Source organism: Neodiprion lecontei, chromosome 2 (genome assembly GCF_021901455.1).
Source record: "Neodiprion lecontei isolate iyNeoLeco1 chromosome 2, iyNeoLeco1.1, whole genome shotgun sequence".
Taxonomy (NCBI): Eukaryota; Metazoa; Arthropoda; class Insecta; order Hymenoptera; family Diprionidae; genus Neodiprion; species Neodiprion lecontei.
In genome coordinates, this window is record NC_060261.1 from 12,184,029 (window position 1) to 12,204,761 (window position 20,733).

The following is a 20,733-nucleotide window of genomic DNA, read 5'->3' on the forward strand; positions in this document are numbered from 1 at the left end:
TAGGCAGGCACCCGGTTCGCCCGCACCTAGCTACGGCGCTGTCTACACGATTGCAGTTCAACGGTTCAGGTCGCGAATAGCCAATGATATTACGTATCTTTTTTAGCTTGACATTAAGTGGGATCGCCCTCCTTCCGTCTTTCCTCGCGCAGTGCATCTTTGCAGAGCTTTACGCATGCACGGTTCGCGCACACGTTACATGTAACAGCTGCTATCCTCCAATTTCAAATCGACCAAGCCAGTAGCGCAGTGATGTCACGTGTGCCAAATGCGCAATTACGACTAGTTTAATTAGTTGATTCGTAACCTCGTTGATGTCATCGTGGTGGGTATATTAAAAATATTACAGGAGATGGCAGCGGAGAAGAGAAATAAAAGAAAAAAGAGGAAAATAATCATTCAAGTCTTGGGAAACGAGAAATATTCTGTTCCTGCATCTATGTATTCACTGTGAATGTGTGCCTCGAAGTTCGAATACCAAATGTGGGTATGAAGGCCAGTTGCCCGCCTCTCTAGCTTGCGATTAACGCAGATTCTTTAACTAGGCGTACACGAATAATCACTTCTAATTTTGTCAGTCATATGTATTGGACCTTAATCCAGTATGGCGGCGGACTGTGCGATCAGCTGATCGTTTGAGCATCAGTTTCAGCTGAATTATACGAATATAAATGCACAGAAAAGGTTGTGAAAGCGATTATACTTTTTTTTTGGTTACGATACGTTTAAAAAGAGTAAGATTCCGGCAAGAAACAACTTTTATTTTCAAATATGTTCAGCGTATAGTGCATTTTTTGCTACCAGATGGTATATTTAGAATAAATAATTATAACACAGTGAGTGTGCAATTTCACAATGATTTAAAGGTAGATTAACAAAAAAATACCGGCCATTTTAAGAACAAGTATTTCCTAGATATAGATTTCTTGTATCAAAAAACATTCTAAAAAACCCAAATTCTCGTACTGAAACTGATTCTGTATACTTAGGTGTATTTAGTGTCGGTATGGAAAAATTTTTATCGTCATTTTTAGAGACAGGAACGCTGGTCTTCTGACCAGCCCCGGGTACCATCATCCATAGCTACGGACGCAGCGCTGCGTGCAAAGAAGTTGGCAAGTACGAGCAAAGCTGACAATGAGCAAAGATTCTACCGTCACTGCACTCTGACGTTAAACTAACGTGAAAACGAAATCAAAGTGACGCAAAATTAAAACTTTAAAGATAATGAACAGTAAAAAATTGTATGTATTTTTGATTATTAAAGTGTCCGAAAAAGTTCACGACAATATGAGTTAAAAAAACGATGTAACTAAAGGAACACAAGTTATATATTGTATTGTAGTTGAAATACCGATATTGTTGGCTTTTTAGTTTGGTTTGTACATTTTTTCAGGTCAAAGGACGGTTAATCAGAAATTTATCGTTTTCCGGAAATGTTGTATAATCAATTTGTGCATGACTGTTGACGTAAATACATTCTATATAACGATTCGGTACGCCGTCTTATCACGGTTTTAACGTATGTGTGTGGGTCTGATATTGAAATAAGTGGCCTTTAAAAATCCGTAAGTATCACGTTGTGCCTGAGGAATGGTAACCCGGAAGTATCCATGGTCACGAAATACAAAAACTATTGAGAGTTACAGGTACTTCGAACCTTAGAAATGATTGGAAAAAAGTAGAAAGAGATATTCTGTGTAGTTTCTATGGTGAATATTCGAAAACTTTCAGCATCGCAGTGCTGGCATCCGTTCTTACATGCATATAATGAGGGAAAAAATGCTCTGGATCATCTAGAGAAGAATAACTGAGACATGCCAGAGAAAAGGATGTCGATTTCCAGAATTTGTTTTTTGGTTTACTTTTTGCTTACCTTTTTCTTGCGCGGATGCTGTTCACCTAGATAATCAAGTACGATCCCCTCATCCAGAGTTGTCGTAGATCCCGGAGTGCTGCAGGATGAGGAACCGGAAGTATTTGCGTTGTGCTGGGTGTTCGCATGGTGGTGAGATGACGAGGGGATTGCCGGGGTTGGCCACGGCGACGGAGTCATTGGAGCGCCCTCGTCGCTCAGCGGAGGACTCGGAGTTCCGCTCCGCCAGGAGGCGCCGCTGCTGCTACTGTTCGAAGCTCCCCCGGCTCCTGGTGATCCGACGACCACGCCACTACGACCTCCCCATGACCCTTAACGGTGGGGAAAAAAATCGAAGTTTTCATCAAATATACACGTTTGCAGTAGGTAAATTCTTTTATTGTTTTTGCTGCATAGATCGTTCGGACACAAAAGCGATTACGGTGGAACGAATTTATGCTCCAGGTTTTCAGAATTGAAAATTTTCTTCTAACGTATATAAAGTTTTACGCCTGTTGATAGACTCGGTGAGAGAGGATTTTATAATTGTGCAGAATCGATTTTTTACACAACATCTTATGGGGGAACTCCTGTTAAAAATCTTTGTTTACGAAGCAAACATGCCTCTAAAAGACGGAATTGAATGAAAAACTATTTTCTATAGTTACAGTAAGTCATTGCATCATCGCCTTTATTAAAGAGATTTGCACGATCGAATTAGGTGGTTTTTCGATGATAGAGCTGGATAGGGCAGGCTTTCCAGATTCGAAAACTTAACAAAGCCATAATTTAGCAGGAATTGCAAAAAATTTCATTCTAACAGTTATTTGTGAAAAAACTTTAATTCAGTAATTTTTATTCAATGATTTGTCGAGTAATTCGGTCACTAATAACAAATAAATAGGAATACATATTACATAGTGCTTTCCAGATGTCCCAAAGATCAATTCTACGTAAGTGACAATGAGCTACCTTATGCTTTTACTCGGAAATTGATAAATTGATTATTGTTTTTTGTACCAAGCATTCGATATTTGGAGGATCATTCGAGAATCACTTGAGAAATATGAAATTAAAAGATCCTTTGTTGAATCTAATTTTAATATTACACTCGAATTTTCTGAATAGGTATACTTGTGAAAAAAACTTAAGCGTTACTGCTCACAATAAACAACGATTCAAAGTGTTCTTGAATCTGACGATAAGATTTCGTATACGAGATCAATAATGGACGAAAAATTATCAGCAATGATAAGAATAATTGACAATAACCACAGTAACAGCAGCAGATCTATATTTAGGAGTATGAATGTATAAAACTTTGAATTGATTGTTTGTGCATGTCATTGTAGTTTCCATAAAATCCATTGAACATGTTCCCAAGATTTTCGTACCTAGATTATTGTTGTACGTAAGCGCGTTGATAATTGTACTGGGAGTACGTATTATATTTTTTATCTTTGTTCCTAGATCCGATAAACTTGATAGCCGCCAGTTTATGGGAGTGACGCTTACGCGTTTGCAATACGCGGGTGTTCAAGGTTCATTCTAAGGTCAACCGTAGCGAGCGATACGAAACGAGATCACGTTTCTTTCTTGGAGTGACTCTGAGCTGATAATTAATTGATTAAGAACAGCGTAGCTGTCAGATCGCAACCCAAACTAACCGCAAAGTCTTTCTCGTCAATTCTGTACTCTGTGCTGCAGATGTCACACGAAAAAACGCTGCAAAAGAAGTCGAGTTTTTACTAGATCTCCATATCTTGAGGTACAGAGAATCACATTCGACCATTTCAAGATGAAGGTCTAGATTTTTATGATTAATTTTCGCCCATGACATCTCGTGACCAGCTAAACGAATCTTTATGATTTCGAGCTGAATACCAGCTTGTGACTGATCCAACTATTATTAAAATCCAACAAGCAGTTCGACAGTTATTTACCAAGATAATGGTACATTGTATTATAAGTGCGGAAAGTAGGAAATTCCCGATGCGTGTGAACGTAGAATAAGCCAATCACGCAATTCAGATATCTCCTGTTGGCAAGTGTGATACACGCTGTTTTTTCCAAAATCTGTGAAGAAGAGACTGATTTGAGAAGCACGGAAGATACCACCGACAGCTTGTGAAATTAGAGTTAGGTAAGTTACGTTCAATGATACAGGGCGTAAAATTGAGTTATTCGAAAGTGCGCATGCGACACAGTCAAAGTCCTAGTGTGCAAAGTACTAATAACATTTGAATCGTACGCATGCGCCAACGTTGTTTTACCCCACTGTTCGGAAATGGGGCACTTGGGAAAAATCAAACTCCCCAAGCAGGTGTTGGAAATAATGTTTTTCGACTGAGAATACTTCGTAAACAAATACAGCAAGTTAGATAAATTTCACGACGAACCAGATTTTTTGTTATTTGCGGAAATATCGAAGATTTCTAACAACGGTTGATTTTTTCTGAATATAATTATAGCTTTTCCTTACGTTGGGTAAAACAAGATACAAAAATATTTATGATATTGATTTCCTGTCGCTGAAACCAAGCGCGATTTACCCCGGCCATCCTTCCGACCATTAGTCGTCTGCACTCTTGCAGCCTAGGTATTTATCATCACGAGCGGTAATACGCGGATATATACATAGGTATGATGTACATAATATTGGTACGTGTACGCTCGTGACTTCGGGGAATTGCTGCGCGTGACTCGTCAAGTGTCACGCGACAGCTCAGACAGGATGAATGGCAACCAGGTAGCTGCTAGAGTTGAGAGAATCGAAAAAGAAAATTATGACTAAGACAATGACAACGAGCTTTCTGGATTCAGAATAACGACTCCAGCCATACCGGAAACAATTCATGTTCATATAACAATTTATCCTTGTTAGTTGATTATGATCAAATTTTAATGAAACTGTTAAAAAGAGATAATATCACCGATTCGGAGGAGCATCGATTACCTACATTGATCAAATATTTTGAGGACAATGAAAAAATTTATCTGTGATTCATGCGGAAGACTACTATCATTTCAATAAACTGAGACACCTCAATTTAAAGTCGAATAAGTTGAAAGAAAGAAAAGCAGAATGACCAAAGTTTCCCTGAGTTTAAATTTACTCGTTGTCGTACAGAAGTTGAACGTAGATTTATCGGCTGTTGTGGGTCGAAAAACGTACTCTTATCACAATTTTTTTCACCCCAAGCCGACTTCAACTAGCCACAGTTCCGTTGAAATAATTTAACTATTTTTAACTGAAAAGCGGGACGAAACTAGCATATTATTTCCTCTCAACTTTTTTCCCTCATCGGTGGGGAAAAAGTATCACATTTCTCCCACAGAAATACATTAGATTTGCGGAAAATATGAAACTTGTGAGAAATATGAAATCATATTTCCCGCAAATAATTTTTTTATTTTCTATCGTTTTCTAAACTTTCAATGATATTCTAGCTTTCAAATTAGTAAAATGATCACACCTACGCATGAATAAAAGAATTACAATGATTGTTAATTCAAAATTTGAAAGCACTCAACAAACCCATAACATTTCGATTAATAAACTTGAAATTCATGACATTCTTTGAAATTTAATTGAAAGTAGGATTACCTATGAGAATAGATATTGATGTCACATGATTGTGCAATATTCAATGACATATTCTCTCCCCCCGGCGGGGGCTTTGCCACCTACACCTCCACCAGGAACTGCAGCCCTGGATCTGCTGCCTCGCTCCAGCTTTCGCTGACCCATACCCATATACTAATTGTATGCATTTTTGAAAACGAATTTTTTCATCAATAATCTACTTTCTCAATTTTACACTCGACATTGAGAAGGATAAATCGAGACCATATTTTCAAGTCAATAATGTGGCCAGAGTTGAGTCGAAAATAAAGTCCTATATGTAAAACAGGAATAAAAATCGACTATACGCTTGGGTGAAATCTCCGACTTTATTCCCTTGTGACATAATGCACTGTGATACGATTTACAGACAATCTCTGACATTTCTTGCATACGAAAATTTATGAAAAATTGGAATCGGGTTTGTCTTGGACCCATCTAAAGATCAACAAATTGACTTATAGCTACCATAATTCTCGATTAGTATTAATTTAAAAAAAATATCATATGCAGAAAAACTCAAAGATTGCCTAGAAATCAAAAGGAATTTTTCAAAACTGATGCGTGTTGAAGTTGAGTTGGGGTAAAAAAAATTGTATTAATTGTAAGACTACGTTTACTAAGGTAAAACAACCAATAGCCCTGCTTCCAAATTACGTAAAACAATAAACGAGGGCTGTTTGAATGCAGAAAACTCAAATCTTCCCAACGCTTTCTTAGTCAACGTTGTATAATCATTATTCCTAATCAAATGAAGTATACGATATTGTATTCAAAGGGTATTTCCTTTTCACAGAACCTTGGCTACTACTGACATATCTCAGCCCTGTAAATTTTAGGTATGCTGAGAACGTTTCGTTTCGATTCCTGGCACACAGATTACACACGTAAGTTCATCGCACGTACTTCCGCGGATGTATATAACGACGAAGTGTATATAATAGGTGCGTGTATAAGTATGTGTATACCGTTAGGCTATCTCAGAACACAGAATACATCCAGTCGCCGAGTAGTCACGCTTCGATTCGTACTACACGCGTGCCTTTCGACGTTTATAACGGCATCAGATCTTATTATTATGTGAGTGTATATACTTATACAGGACATATATACTCAGAGAAATTTCTCGCCATATAATTTTTTTTTCCCTGGTCGGCGTGAAAACTCCGCAGAATTCTATACTGTTATAGGACGAGTTTCTCCAAGAGTGCTCACATTCAAACTTCAACATTGGAGCTGGGATTTTAATACCCTGGACAATTGCCTTTTGGTGAAATAAATTTCCAACGCCAACTGGGTCATATTTAATTATAACAGTGGTTTTTATCTTATATTTGACTCTACATCGATTCAATGCCGGTAAATGAAAGTTTGACAGCCTGCTCGATGTTCTTTGTGCGTTCATATTCTTTAAATTGACTTGAAACTATCAGCTGATTGCCCCGTCTGACGCCATATTGCCCTAACCTATACGCCAATAATATCTGTATACAATTTGTAGTGGTTCTTAGAATAAGCTTTGTCAGAATTTGACCAGCCCGCCCCCTAAATCAGTTCAGAATGGATATACAAAAATGTCTTGCAAAGTGCAGTTCTGTATCTCGATCATGAACCATCACGCAGGGTGTGCGTGTGTATGTGTAGTTTCGAAAACATACGTTTTTATTTTTATTTCATTACACCTTTTATCGCAGGGATAACTAGTTGTAGAGAAATCTGTAATTGTAAGAAATTAGTGAGCACCAATGCCACTGTTTGATAAAAATATCAGCATCGCCTATGGAGCATTCTATGTTAGTTGTACCGAATTGATATTGGTAGATGCGATACGTTGCGAATGAAAAATTTTTCCGCCTCTTTTCAATAATTCGCCAGTGGATTTAACCGTGGTATGAAGAAAAAATTTGGCGAATACATGTGGAACTAGATCTAAATACCTAAATTCTGTATTTTCTATTTATGCGAGCGTAGATTTGGCGTTCTCATATGTGCGATAAGTTGAGTGATCATTCTCACAGGTATTCGTTTAACTTGCACATCGATGTGAATAACCTGTGATACATGCTATTAGCGAGATCGAAAGTTGCTGCAAACTGTTCATAACTAGCACGCACAACCAGAGTATTTATATACATTACATGCATTCGGAAATGTAACTTTACACGTTTATTTATTTATTTTTATTAATTGTTTACCGCAAATTTCGTACAATCAGTTGAAGAAAAGATTAACTGCGTAGTCATTGTTTCAAGTTGATGCTATACCAGATCACGATCACTACGTTTATGTGGTTTTCTGAGAGACATGCGTGCATTCAAAATGGCAGTGCAGCCAAAATGTAAGTTTAATAAAAGAATGATAAATCTTCCATTCGTACGGATAAATTCAGCGGATCGCATCTCACTGTTTCTTTTTCTGAGTAACGATACTTCTTCAAACTTTGACCAGTTACAGAATTGATGATTACACCTCTAAGATGGTTAAGAAAAGTTTGTACAATCGATATAAACGAGGAGCTGGTTTTCATTAATTCTGAGGTTACTGCACGCAAGTTAATATACAGCTCAGTCACACATTTTTAAAAATTTTTTTTATCTATCCATCAATTTCCCGATCTTTTAATAGCGACCAGACAAGCTTCGAATGATTTTACCGTTCAGAGAAATAAAAGTATAAACCACCATTATCAGAATTTAGCATTACTCTTAAAAATGGAACACTCGGTAATATTATCGAGGTTCATTTTTCTCGTAACCACTTTCAATAAAGGACGAGGCAAAGGATATGAGATAAATAATTAGCGACATGAATGTGTACCGACCGTAGTTGTGCTGGCAGTGTAACGGCAGAGGGTTGTGAGGGCTGTGAGGTGAACAAGAAAGCGACATAAGAACAAGGGCTGCGGTACACTCGTCCATGCAATCGCCCCTCTCGTTTGTCCGGCATCCTTCGCGTCCACATCCGTGTAACGGCCTCTCACCGCCTCCGTAGGATCTCTCAGAGTCATTGCCGGAGCTCGGCCTTCTCTTCCGCGACCTATAACACACAAGAAGAGGAAATGATGCGTCGTTATCTTCGAGTAAATAATGAAAAGAATTAAGCCTGCGTAACGAGTCAGTTAACAATCATCTTTTCATGCCCTAGGGATTTTATCGATTATACCAATGTCATCTAATCCACCTTGGGTACTTGTTTAGCACTTTGAGGTATCACCCTAATTCGACTAGTTGAGATCAATCGAACCGATACTAATTATAAGCAGTATTGTGATCCAAAACAGACGCAGATACCAACCAGGTGTTATTTACCAGTTTGCGCAAAATTTTCTGTCCCTTTATATTCGTGTAATTTAGTTAAGACCAAGGCTAAAACGATCGGTAAATCGCCCATAGTGACGTCATATTCCTGCAGTTTAACCGCACCGAAAAAAAAAAAAAATAATAAGGAAATGAAATGGTTAAAAAATTAGATACCACTGTGTGCAAGTGATAAATATTTCCTGCCACTAGATGGCGTCTCACGTTAATTATTTATACAATGCCTGTAGCGTACGTACATGATTATTCATCACGTATAAAAATTGCGAAGTAGTGCAATTATGAATACAGTATCAATTGCGTCTAACAAGGGGAAAGCAAGTTGGTGCCTGTGGTGTACCATATTTCCACATTTTTCCACGCGCCGTCTCAACGTGCAGCGAGATCGCTTATCGGCTAATTTTCCGACAAAGATAGATTATAAGGACTCCCGTGTAAGCGTCGACTAGCTGACCGTTCGACCACGAAGAATTTCGCAACACTTTACCACCACCGCATAATCGTGATTTGCTGCTGTTGGTGCTCTGCTACACCTGGACTGAAGAAAACGCGGCTGTGAGCCAGCCGCAAATCCGCGCTTGACTTCTCATCGGGACTTTTGCCACTCGTGCAGTTAGCGGTGACGAAAATATACCCGTTTTACCGGACATCTGGGCGGGCACCCTACCCGCTGGTCAAACCGCACCGTGCAAAAGACTCGCATACAGTCTGTAAGTGCTTTGCATGGTGCAGGTGGTCCGAACGAATTATATACCAGCATGATTTCTTTTCTATCCATCTTTCCTCGTCTATTTATTTTCCCTATTTGTTCGCGTAGGGTTATTTACTTCGCAATATACAGCGTCGTGGGGATTTACCAGCTTTCAGAAAGGGATTGCTAAGGAAAAATTCGAAGAAGAAGAAGCGGAAATATCGGTATCTAAGAATAACAAGGAATCATGACGAAGAAGCCGTTGAGAAAAGAGGTCAGGAATTTCCTCGGGTAACGAGGCTGATGCTGGTGTAGGTATACGCACTAAACGACGTCCTACGCTGCTGATCTTCCTTTATACGCACACATATGCCGGGGAAAGTGGGCTTTTAGATGCTACGGAGCGCAGCATTAGCGATTCTTGATGTGGGCGAGGTTGGGGCAATATGGCGTCGCATCAGCTAATCAGCTGATCGCTTAAGGTCGTCAATTTTCTCATTATCATAGCACGGAGGACATTGTACGAGCTGTTGCACTTTCGTTTTATGATATTGCGTCAAGAAACAGTGAAATCTATTATGAAAAACCATATTGATAATTAAATGCGATACCCAGTTAGACGAAAAGTTTCGGGACAAAAAAATTCTAGGCATCGGATTCTTCAGAGTTTCAACGGCGGGTATTTCAAGAATGAAATTTTGACTAGCGCGAATCTATGTATAAGTCAATTTTACGATTTCGACTGAGAATATTCACCGGGTAAAAAAGATCTCTTTTTACGACGATGACGGACAAGTTTATCATCACCGGTTGTTTTGCGAACGCGGGAGAATCGATCAAGGTCATTACAAGTTGATACAGGTTTTACCGCTATTGCGAATATGATATTATAATACACGGTGTTTTGCGCCAGGTGATCGCGAGTGAAAGGCAGCACTCACCGTACGTCGGTGTTCGTGTAATGCTCAGGCCTGTAACCATAATACAACGATCAACTTGCATTACAGGTAAACATAAACCTACGATAGTTATCCAGATCAACAGTTTCATTTTTACTTCTTAGCCACTGTACGTGTCTTCTTCGCTGTTGTAAACTTAGATACTGTTTCACAACGACTCACTGTCGGATCTGGTTCACGCTAGAATCTCGACAATTAGTCGATGTCTACCTACGAAGATTCCTTGTGAGGGTGAATTGGTACAATATCTGTATTAATATCCTGCACCTGTTCAACTGATCTCATCACGCAGAATGCTAAAGTTTTGTACCTGCGATCCTGCAATAACTACTATGGTATGGGTATACAGAGATAAATAAAATCCAGTGCCAAGTGAAAGTTGTGGCTGATTAACGAAACGCAAGCAATAAGAATCACGTAGCTGCAGTAAACTAGCTGTTCAATGAATAAAAATAAGTAACAATAAAGAAATACAAATTGACTAGTCAAGTGTTTTCATTGCTTTTGTTAAGAAAAAAAGATATCGATGGCGGGGCTGCGTAACTGCTGTCAATTGTAGTTTATGCTACCACAATTGTAGTAGCATACTGAAAAACTGCAGTAATATAGATACTACAATTGTGGTTACTTACATTATATACTGAAATTGCGATTGCATAGAATACAGCTAATTGTATTCTGTCCAACTTTGACTACAAATGTGGTGCCTGCTCCGGACGATATTTTTTTTCGTGTTCGTTATTTATTTACTTTTTGTGATAGCACGGCATTGCTAAGGCAAATTTTTTAAAAACTATGTTTTAAAGCACTACTACAATTCTGATAGACATATTAAATCGCATCGGGTTAGAAATTTTTTACACTTCACAGGAATTAAGACACCTTACACATGAAGACATTACGGGAATGGAAAGGCTTTGGTGCGGCGCTTCGGCGATTCTCGTTGCGCTTAATGCTCTGTAGCAGAGTAAAAATTCACGATAATAATAGACGTGATGTACGAGATTTTCCCATTAACTGCAGATGAAAAATGATCATACCTCAAAATTTACTGTAATGTGCAAGTCTAAGAAATAGAAATCTATAGCTGAATATTTCTCAACTATATAATCGACACTCTGTACAACGAAAACCATTGTAGTATGACATAAAAAAAAAATCTTGGTTTTTAACAGTGTGTAATATAACTTTCAAGTTCAATTTACTTTCAATGGTTTATTGACCTCGAAAATCTCAACAAATTGAGTTTGCATTGAAAAAAATTGATTCATTTTGAAATCTGCGTTACTGAAATTTATTTTTATTTCTAATGTAATAATATTACGTATATTTTGAAGTGTACGTTATATATTATGTTGACTCTTTGGAAGCCCAAAAAAAAAAAAAAAAAAGCGTGAGAAACGTAATTACGAAGCTCAACATCGAGGGGAATTTCATATACGATATTGAAATCCGCTGCAGGTGTAACTCTGTATCTATACTGTACAATACACATACCTAGAACGATCCGAAACTCGCGGAACCAAAACAACCGTTAAAATATTCATTCAATTTATAATAACTTATGGAATAGCATCATCCGTTCGGCTGGCCAAACATACTCGGTCACTAAGACGGAGATTCATAATGATCCGTTATTAACCGAAAACCCAAGACTTGCCGCTGTCGAAAGAAAAAAAAAATCATAATTTTTACACTCCGATCCGGAAGCGTCGATTATATTACATTGATTACAAATACAGTTATAAATCGCGGTTGAATTGCCCCCCCCCCCCCCCCCCCAAAAAAAAAAAAAGATACTATCTGCATGATTGAAAACGACAGATCGCAGAACGTACATGAGAATATATAAAGGAATAAGATGAAGCAAAAAAATAAGAAAAAGATTTGTATACGCAGTTGAATACAAGTGGATGAATGGCAATTTCCAGAGGATTCTCTCTTTCCAGTTTGTAACGGGATAAAAGTGACGTGAAATGTTGTAAAGAGGAGAGAGAAAGAGCTGGTTTGCCGCCCCCCCCCCCCTCCTCCCCCCTGCCCCTCCCCGAATAAATTCGTGTGCAGGAAAGCTGTGTACGACGTAGCTGTGTTAAAAGTATTTCGAAAGTATAATTTTATTCCTCGATAAATTTCAACACGCACGCACGCCACTGTGCGCAACACTCTCTCGATTGCGGTAAATCCGAGCGATCAGTTTTCTTTTTTTTTACTCAAATCCGGATGCATGAAACAGATTTTTTTCAGACAACGAATCGGGAACTTCTCAACCGATTAAGACGCAGATCGGTGAGTTGATTTGGCTGGATTGAGGCTGATCGATTCGAATTTTATCAATCGGGTAATACAAGGCTGTTGCCACTACTGGCCCCAGTTTCGGAACCGTGTCACGCTGCCTTGGGGTCAAAGATGGCGTCCTTAGGGCGGCGAATCGAGCGCCAAAGTCTCGACCTACTTCTTCTCCACCCAGGGCATGACCCAGTTTCGATTATCCCTCTGGTTGTCCGGGACGTCGGTGCCGATCTGACCTATTTACCGGGTTCGCCCCGGCCAGCCGTCACCCCACGTCGTCATCGAGCGGCCTAGTTTCTGGTTACTTCCCGGTGAAGGCGAGGAGGACGACTCGGACCTTTGGTAAGAGCCGGACGCTGATTAACAACGATGAATCGGCCGGACCGTCCGAATCAAAAGTTAGAAAAAGGGTGAAAATTGTTTTGAATAAAATTTTCGGCAATTTTATTCCCGTCGATGACGTCGAACACGAGAGAAACGACATTCATCCGACGTGAAAGAAGTAATTCTAAACAAATTCGAATAATACAAGCTAACATGTGAACAATATGAGAAAGGATCATTAATTAGATCGTTCAAAATGATTGAACTCTGGTATTTTCAATCCGGCTTCATTTCTGAGCTTATGATTTTGTTCACCACAGAAAGCACCTGAACAAACAGATCGTGAATAGAGTACATAATAGTACAACAGATATTCGTCAAGATTTCTTGCATGCTTTTCAGATAATTTACAGGCATCTGGTCAGTGAGAAAAATGAACCCAAAATATTCGAATATGATCAAAAGCATCACAGTTTAATCATTTCGAACGTTCTAATTATAAAACCTGTTCTCAAATTGACATCTTACAAGTTGATAACTTAAACTTGCGTTAGTCAAATTTGCTCAGACCAATTTTTATAACATATAATACTAGGAATGATATTTCATTCATACCTGTCGTTATTGGCACAAATTACGTTGCTGGAGAATTTTTAAATGATTTGTTTTTTTTCTTTACCCAACTTTTGATTCAGACAGTCCAGTCGATTCATCCTCAATTCGAATTTGCCGCAAGCCACACCCATCCCCTTGATTAATTTGGACAAGCTTGAGACTGATTCACGGTAGATACAAGTATCGATTGTTCTCTATTCCAGTTACCTGGAAGATTTTCATTTATCGACAAAATGGTATGAAAAAAAAAATTGTGCAGATTGCACTCTCGTTCCTATAACTCGGGGCGGATAAGTTTGAAATATGCAGGTCTACAACTTTGATTCGTCGTTTCAACCATTTTTATGGTTATAATGAAATTTCAATAGGTCATCTTAATCTTGAATGAAGATTGCGGACAATTTCTACGATATTTTTCTTCAGTGCAAGTGGTCTAATTAATTGGGTCGATAGTAAGTATACATCGGATTGCTGGGAGGGGGGGGACACCTGAGTGCGATTGTCCGATAATAAAGTGAAATATTTTTCGGAAATTGCTACTTCTAAAGGTCACACGACTGTTCTCTTCAATAACGAAATACCTCAACAATTGAACTTGATGAAATTCCAGTTAATCTTCTAACCAGGCTGATGAAACGAATGAGGTTGTACTTCGCAATAATAAATTTTCAAGAGAATTGTTTATTTCGATGCTTGCAAGAACTGTTTGAAATCAATCAAACCGTAATAACGTACGAATAACACATATTAATTTAGGAGGAATCAGTTTCTCTGAGAATGAATTAATCTGAATTTCCCAAAAAAAAAAAAAAAAAATACAGTGATGTTCGAATTTCTTTCAACGACTTGTTTACGCTTCGAAACTGCCAACTTCAACCTCACTGAAACAAACCTTTACACTTTTCTCGTGCAATTAAGAGCTCGCTTGCCGTCGATTCGGCAAACGAGCGTGACCCGGTTTCCCGGTTTTATTCCTCCTCCTGACCCTGTGGCAATCCTGCAGCAACCCTCCGGCAGGCATGAGCTAGCTCTTCAACAAGTAGCGCAGCGGGGGGGGGGGGGGGGGGGGGGGGCAGCCTTCCACCACATCCATGGTTGTAGCATACCTGACCTATTTATCCGATGGCAGTCGAGTCGCGCTGTATCGAGCGACCCAAATTCGCGCGCCAACCCCGCCAGGCACGACACCCCCACGGACATAGAACAGGGTTGCACAGTGCACCCTACACGGCGTAACACAGATAAAACGAAGTTATTCGATCAATGACGCGTCCTTCGAAGACGCCGCGATCTTGGCGTGCCCCCCTCCCCCGACCGCCCCCGACATCGCCCCCGCCGTTCCCCAGAGTTTCGAGATTAGGTACGCTGATCGGATCGATAAAGGTTGGGGGGGGGGGGGCGGTTTTCCTGTTTTACCGACTCGCAAGGAAAGTCCCAAGCCTCCGAATAATGGATTCTACTCAAACTTCTGGAATCGATTTCTCGGTCCAATTATGGATTTCATTGTCCTCGTAAATTCAAGTGTAAACGGACATATTTTTCAAGAGCGTAATAATTGAGTAACTAGATACATATTTTCGACAGCCTTATCTTTAGTGAATCGAGCAAAGCTACAAATCAGAAGCTCGGTATTTTGGATATGGAGAAACACTCCAAGAGTTTTCCCTTTATAATCCATGATCCGGTGGCGTGATACTTTTCCTCCAAGTCGGCAAATCGTATTTTTTTGTATATTTTTTTACTAGTCAGAAATAAAACCTAGCTCTTGAAACTATGAAAATTATGGGGTTTATCTTCGTCAAGTTCTGAAAATTGATGGAAGTACTATAAGTACATTTGCATCCCATTATCACTCGCTTTGAGGTTATGGTTATCGCACACTATTGTTTACAGCTGCAGGATCCGATATATTTTGCCCTCTGTCATCGATAACCCAAACTTTTCTGATCGACAATCACAGAAGCTTTAAGAGACTTCAACAATCAAGATGAGAAGAAAGTATGTAGTGTATTATTTTATGGAATACGATTGATTGAACCTATCGGTAAGATAGGAACCTCTCATATCCCTTTAAAGCTAATCTATACAGGGTGAGTCGGTTGATGTGTTAAAAATAGGAGGGGCCTAGTTGACTCGAAGTCGCACAGACGATTCTTAGCGTCGTATACGTATTAAAAGTGAAGGCAAGCATGCAGAGTGATATTGAGTTGGAGGAATCCCACAGCTTTTCTGTTTGGTCGAAGGGGCGAACTTGGCGCGATCTAAACTCCTCCCATTCTCGATACACGAGGTGACTCACCCTGTACAGGTCGCCAATTTCGATCGGTCCGATGTACAATATATTGCAGAAGAATCTGACATTATATCCAAGATTCGGCCGTTGTCGATTGGTAAAATTGAACAATTACTTCCGATTTTTGCAAAGAGAAAAAGAAGATAAAAAATTAGAAACTGAAATGATTTGTGCTGTTGTAAAGATAAGTAAACTGTTCCGTGCAGCAAAGTGCCTAACCTTTATCTTCAGCTCATTTATAAAACAGGCGACTTTCATAGCTATAATATATTAGAGTGATCCTTATTTAGGGCTCGGGCGAATTTTTTCCAAATTCGGGTCCAAATAATTCAAAACCAATTCCCTAATTTTTTCAGATTTTTATCTCAACTCCAAGCCCAGCCCGTACCAGGTTGGATTTCCTCGTATCAAAATACACGTGTTTCCGCTTTATGCTCAGTGTATATTTTATTGTAAGAGTAATAATTTTTTTTTAAATTCTGGAACTGTAAGATTTTATTGGGCATTAGTGCAACTATCTGATAAAAAATTCACAACACCGTATCCCGTATAAATTGCACACTGTGCACGAAGATAATAAAAGAGCAGATTTTACTCAAAACTGCAGGAAAAAAGTGACACATCAGGTTTTTTGATAAAATAGACTGCGTAACGTGCAGAATTTACTGTGGAATCAGTAAAAATCACTGTGTGCAGAGTAAAATCTGCTACATATATAGTAAGAAATATAGTTGACATGGATATTTTTAACCAAAAATCCTGATGTGTTCCTCCTTTCTTGCAGTTTTGAGTAAAATCTGTTCTATTTCTCCTCTCCGTGTGTAAATTTTGTCATTTAAGTGCATGTAACGCAGATACAAAATCTTCCACTTACAATTAATGAAAGAGTAAGTGCTAGAATCGGATCAATCGAGTTGTGATAGAGAACCGATAAGGGCGGCAGAGATAAAACAATGTACAGACGACCGGTATGCATTGTGCGCAGACTTGGGTTTTACATAGCGTGATGCACCTGACCCATATACCCACCGAGTTCGTATTGATTGACCTAATTCTCTGTGAGCCAGCGGACCCAGCGCGGCTTGCCGCGAATCGACCAAGTTACATTACGCAACCCGACCCAACGTGAATTCTCGATATAATATATTTGTACGGTATCCGAGGCTCTCCGATGCCGCAGAAGCGGAGGATGCGACGGGCAGGCCAGAATTAACTCCTCGATGCTTTCCAAATACTGGAGTTTCTAATTAGGTTATTCGAAAAACGCTGTCGATCGTAATTCCATTGTGATGACGATGAGACTGCGCGGAGAGAGAAGCGAATGTAAATTTTCATTCAGTATTGGCATTTATTTCAAGTGCTGAAGAAGAATCACCGCAACTGTTTGTCCCAATTAATTGGGGACCTGGATTTGAAGGCCGGTAACTTAAGGAGGAAAGAAATGCTACAGCATTTATAACGACGTTAGCGTTAAGAAACGTTGGAGTTTTCTACTTCCGAGCAATTCTCGTTCATTCTTTTACGTAATTTGGAAGCAGCGTTATCTCGGCTGGTTTTCCTGTGGAAACGTAGTATCAACGCAATTTTTGCCCATAACTCAACTTTAGCGCACTGCATTTCTATCAAGAAAATTCAAACAATTCGCAGCATGCTTTAAGGTTTCCTGGATAGGATAATTTTCGAAATATTGAAATCCATCGAAAATTAGAGTAATTATGAGTAATCATAGCACAAGAGGTGGCCTTCGACAAGGTTAACGACGAACAAAGTGGCGAATTATTTGAAAATCTTGAGAACGTTTTTAACGGAGCTACGATGCGTTGAAATTGAGATAGGGTAAAATGTTGCACTAAAACTATGTTTTGCTATGCAAAACAGTCGATAACTTCGCTTCCGAATGTCATAGACCAATTAATGATGACTGTTCGAACACAGCATGATACTGCTTCTCCAATGCCTTCTCGGTAAGTGATCCAGTATTTGTTTTCACCGAATTATGGGAGCTCAGATTTGGGTGACCCAATTTATTGAGATGAAGACTAGTACAACGAGACATCTCTTCAAAATTAAGAAGAGAATAGAGATGTATGTGTACATGAACCAGAAGAACGTGGATGGAAACGATTTTCCATGTAAAACATACATCCTCCATAAAACATACGAAGAATTCACTCGAATCGATATTAGACTGACCTCAATAAATTCTAGGTGTAAAGTTGAGGTAGCCTTCACGGAGAAAAATCCAAAACCGCATTTGATTGTTGTACGGAAACACAGTTTGACTACTTTGACCACCTCAATGTTCTTGGGCTTGAAAGTGACGAAAAGTTATGATGAATTTCGGATGGAATAAAAATTGAGCAGTTCAGGTTGGCTTTCAACGTTTAACCATTGGGACGATGAAAGAACAAGCTGCATGAAAGTAAGAGGTCGTCGTCGTTAGAGGCGTGGATGGATGTTCCAAAGAGGTAGGTGATTACGACGATTAACTGTTGTGCATCGAAATCAGTTTTGCCTGCCTACCTACCCTACAACCCAGGTTTGTCACTGCTGTCGTCTATTGTTCGTGCGAATCAGAGCGCGGATGAGTAGGTTATTATTAGAGGTACTAAAAGTTCTAGGCTACGTAATAGTTTGGATTCTAGACGGCAGCGCGTCTTCGTCATCTTTTACGTAGGCCACAAGGTCGAGCGATGGGGACGTCCACGAGAGAATCGCAAGCATATTCATGATGGTCGGTTACCTACGAACATAATGTCCAAGCCTCACGCCTTTCGACGAAACAGTCGAAGATCCCAAATTGCGTTCCGAAATTTGCGGTAGAACCTTACTTGCTATCTGGATGTTGAGGAAATACGTTAGTCACGTTCCCGAAGTTAACGAAAAAGCTCCAAATTAACACAAAATTATTTAAATATTCGCTAAACTACATAACACCTTCGTAAATGCAATACAATTTTATCTGAGGTTCGACAACTGAACTTGAGTGGAAATAAAGTTGACAATTGACTTGAAGTAGTATAATGAACATGACAAAGGAATAAATTTGAATCGAGAGCTCTTGACTTTCCAGTAGAGAATCTCACAAAGAAATCGAAGTGCAGGCAGCACTGGATGACGAATCGCACCAATAGCGTAATTTGATGAAGACGAAAGTATTTAGATACGATGTATAGAACCAGGTTATGAGGTGCAGTGAACTTTAAGTGTGCGCGTGCCACCAGACGATGATTTTATTTGTACGACCCAGTTCGCCTTCTATCTCGTTATTTCTTTCTCTCGTTGTCACCCCCACACGGTAAGTTTAAAAAGAATAGTTGTAAACAAACTAATATCAACATTTCATTAGGTTTTATCGAAAGTTTTCTGCAGGTGTGCGTCGTCGAATCATTAATGCCAAATAATATCAGCCACAAAAATGTGTAGAGCAATGTTATTTTGATACTTGATACGCTCGGTACTTAGATGACAATGAACGATGATCTAGTTTACTGAAACACATATGTATGTATATACCGACTGTGAGCAGCGTCAAGTGGACTTTAGAAAGCTAATGACATCTGTGAAATTTGTAAACACGTGCAAGGGAAGGAAGGAACATTATGTTATATAAGTCAACGTTATCGTGATACTACGTTATTTACAGTGATCTTGGAAGAGAGTTTCTAAAGAGGGGCTAGAAAAGATAAAAAGAAGATGAGCAGCAGCCCGGAATGCCTTGGAAATCGGTTGGGATGCATTAAATGTGGAACACAAAGGTTTTCCTGTTTCGAATTCACTATTTTCTATACCGAGTCACTGTGGCGGCACCAAAAACTCTTGACTTAGATATATTTGTGTGTGAATTTGTCTATATATTGCAGCTTCACGATACTTGGACGCGACTAATCGATTGGCTTCGACCATAAATGGACTGTAAATAAAACACACAATTCATTTCATTCGAATTAAGCCACACGCCAAGAAATTGCCATGACATTTTTTGAATTTACAAACTAAAGGTATCAGCTAATCGTCCAATGTGACCCGATACTGCATTATCAAGGATTTCGGTGATAATAAAATTACCTGCCGTATCTTGCTATCACGTTTTTTTAAGAGAAACTTACAAAAAATCGAATAATATGAGTTCACCGAGCACAGAGTCGATAAACGAAAACGTCCATAAGGTATAATTTAAGAGACGTATGACCAGTGCGGTGTAAAAGAGACTAATTTTCAGACCCAACATGGAAATTAGAACCCAAATAACCGGTTTATACATGTACAGACCCTTAGATTAATATTGACACATTCAAGGTCACTGGTGTAGTCTGCTACCACTTGCTCGACATGGGAAACAGATGCCATCAGTGACCTTGAACGTGTCAAAATCAATCTAAGGTTTCGTACATTTCCATGTATAAGCGTACGCAAATTGTATACCTACATATATATATATGCATGAGTTTAGCTGTCGCGGTCACCGTCTAACCTTGCACCTCAAGGTAAGCTCTGGCCTATGATTACGTCACGCAAGTTCAATTTGCATTCTCTGGTATAGGAAACGATGATGGGCGCATAATGCAGAGAGAAATTCATTTCGGTATGCGCGCTGTTAACATATTTATATGTCAGCGATTAGAGTTTACTCACGCTAATATGCTAAGTAAAAAATGGGTAAAAAGAGCTGAGGAATATTCTCGAAGGTCGGTTATTCTACATCGAATGATTGATTTCTGGCAATCAGAGTATTCTTCAAAATTTCATAAGCGAGCTTCTTTAT

General features: G+C 39.2%; 1 protein-coding gene and 1 long non-coding RNA gene across 5 annotated transcripts in view; one reads left to right on the forward strand and one right to left on the reverse strand.

The window, feature by feature from the left end:
* LOC107223966 (zinc finger protein 395) overlaps positions 1-20,733 on the reverse strand; it is a 92,558-nt gene that overhangs the window by 37,790 nt on the left and 34,035 nt on the right. For all 3 annotated transcript variants that reach the window (XM_015663853.2, XM_046731562.1, XM_046731561.1), the window contains exons 3-4: positions 8,302-8,516; positions 1,877-2,187 (exon numbers count right to left, since the gene is read on the reverse strand). In XM_015663853.2, coding sequence (XP_015519339.1) covers positions 1,877-2,187; positions 8,302-8,516 — 526 coding nt within the window. The remainder of the gene's footprint in view (positions 1-1,876; positions 2,188-8,301; positions 8,517-20,733) is intronic.
* LOC124292912 lies at positions 9,013-10,913 on the forward strand. Of its 2 annotated transcripts, none has more exons than XR_006902868.1 (3): positions 9,013-10,329; positions 10,402-10,495; positions 10,588-10,913. It is a non-coding gene; the product is annotated as an uncharacterized LOC124292912 (long non-coding RNA). The 2 variants fall into 2 exon arrangements; XR_006902867.1 differs by having other exon boundaries at positions 9,013-9,507; positions 9,615-10,495.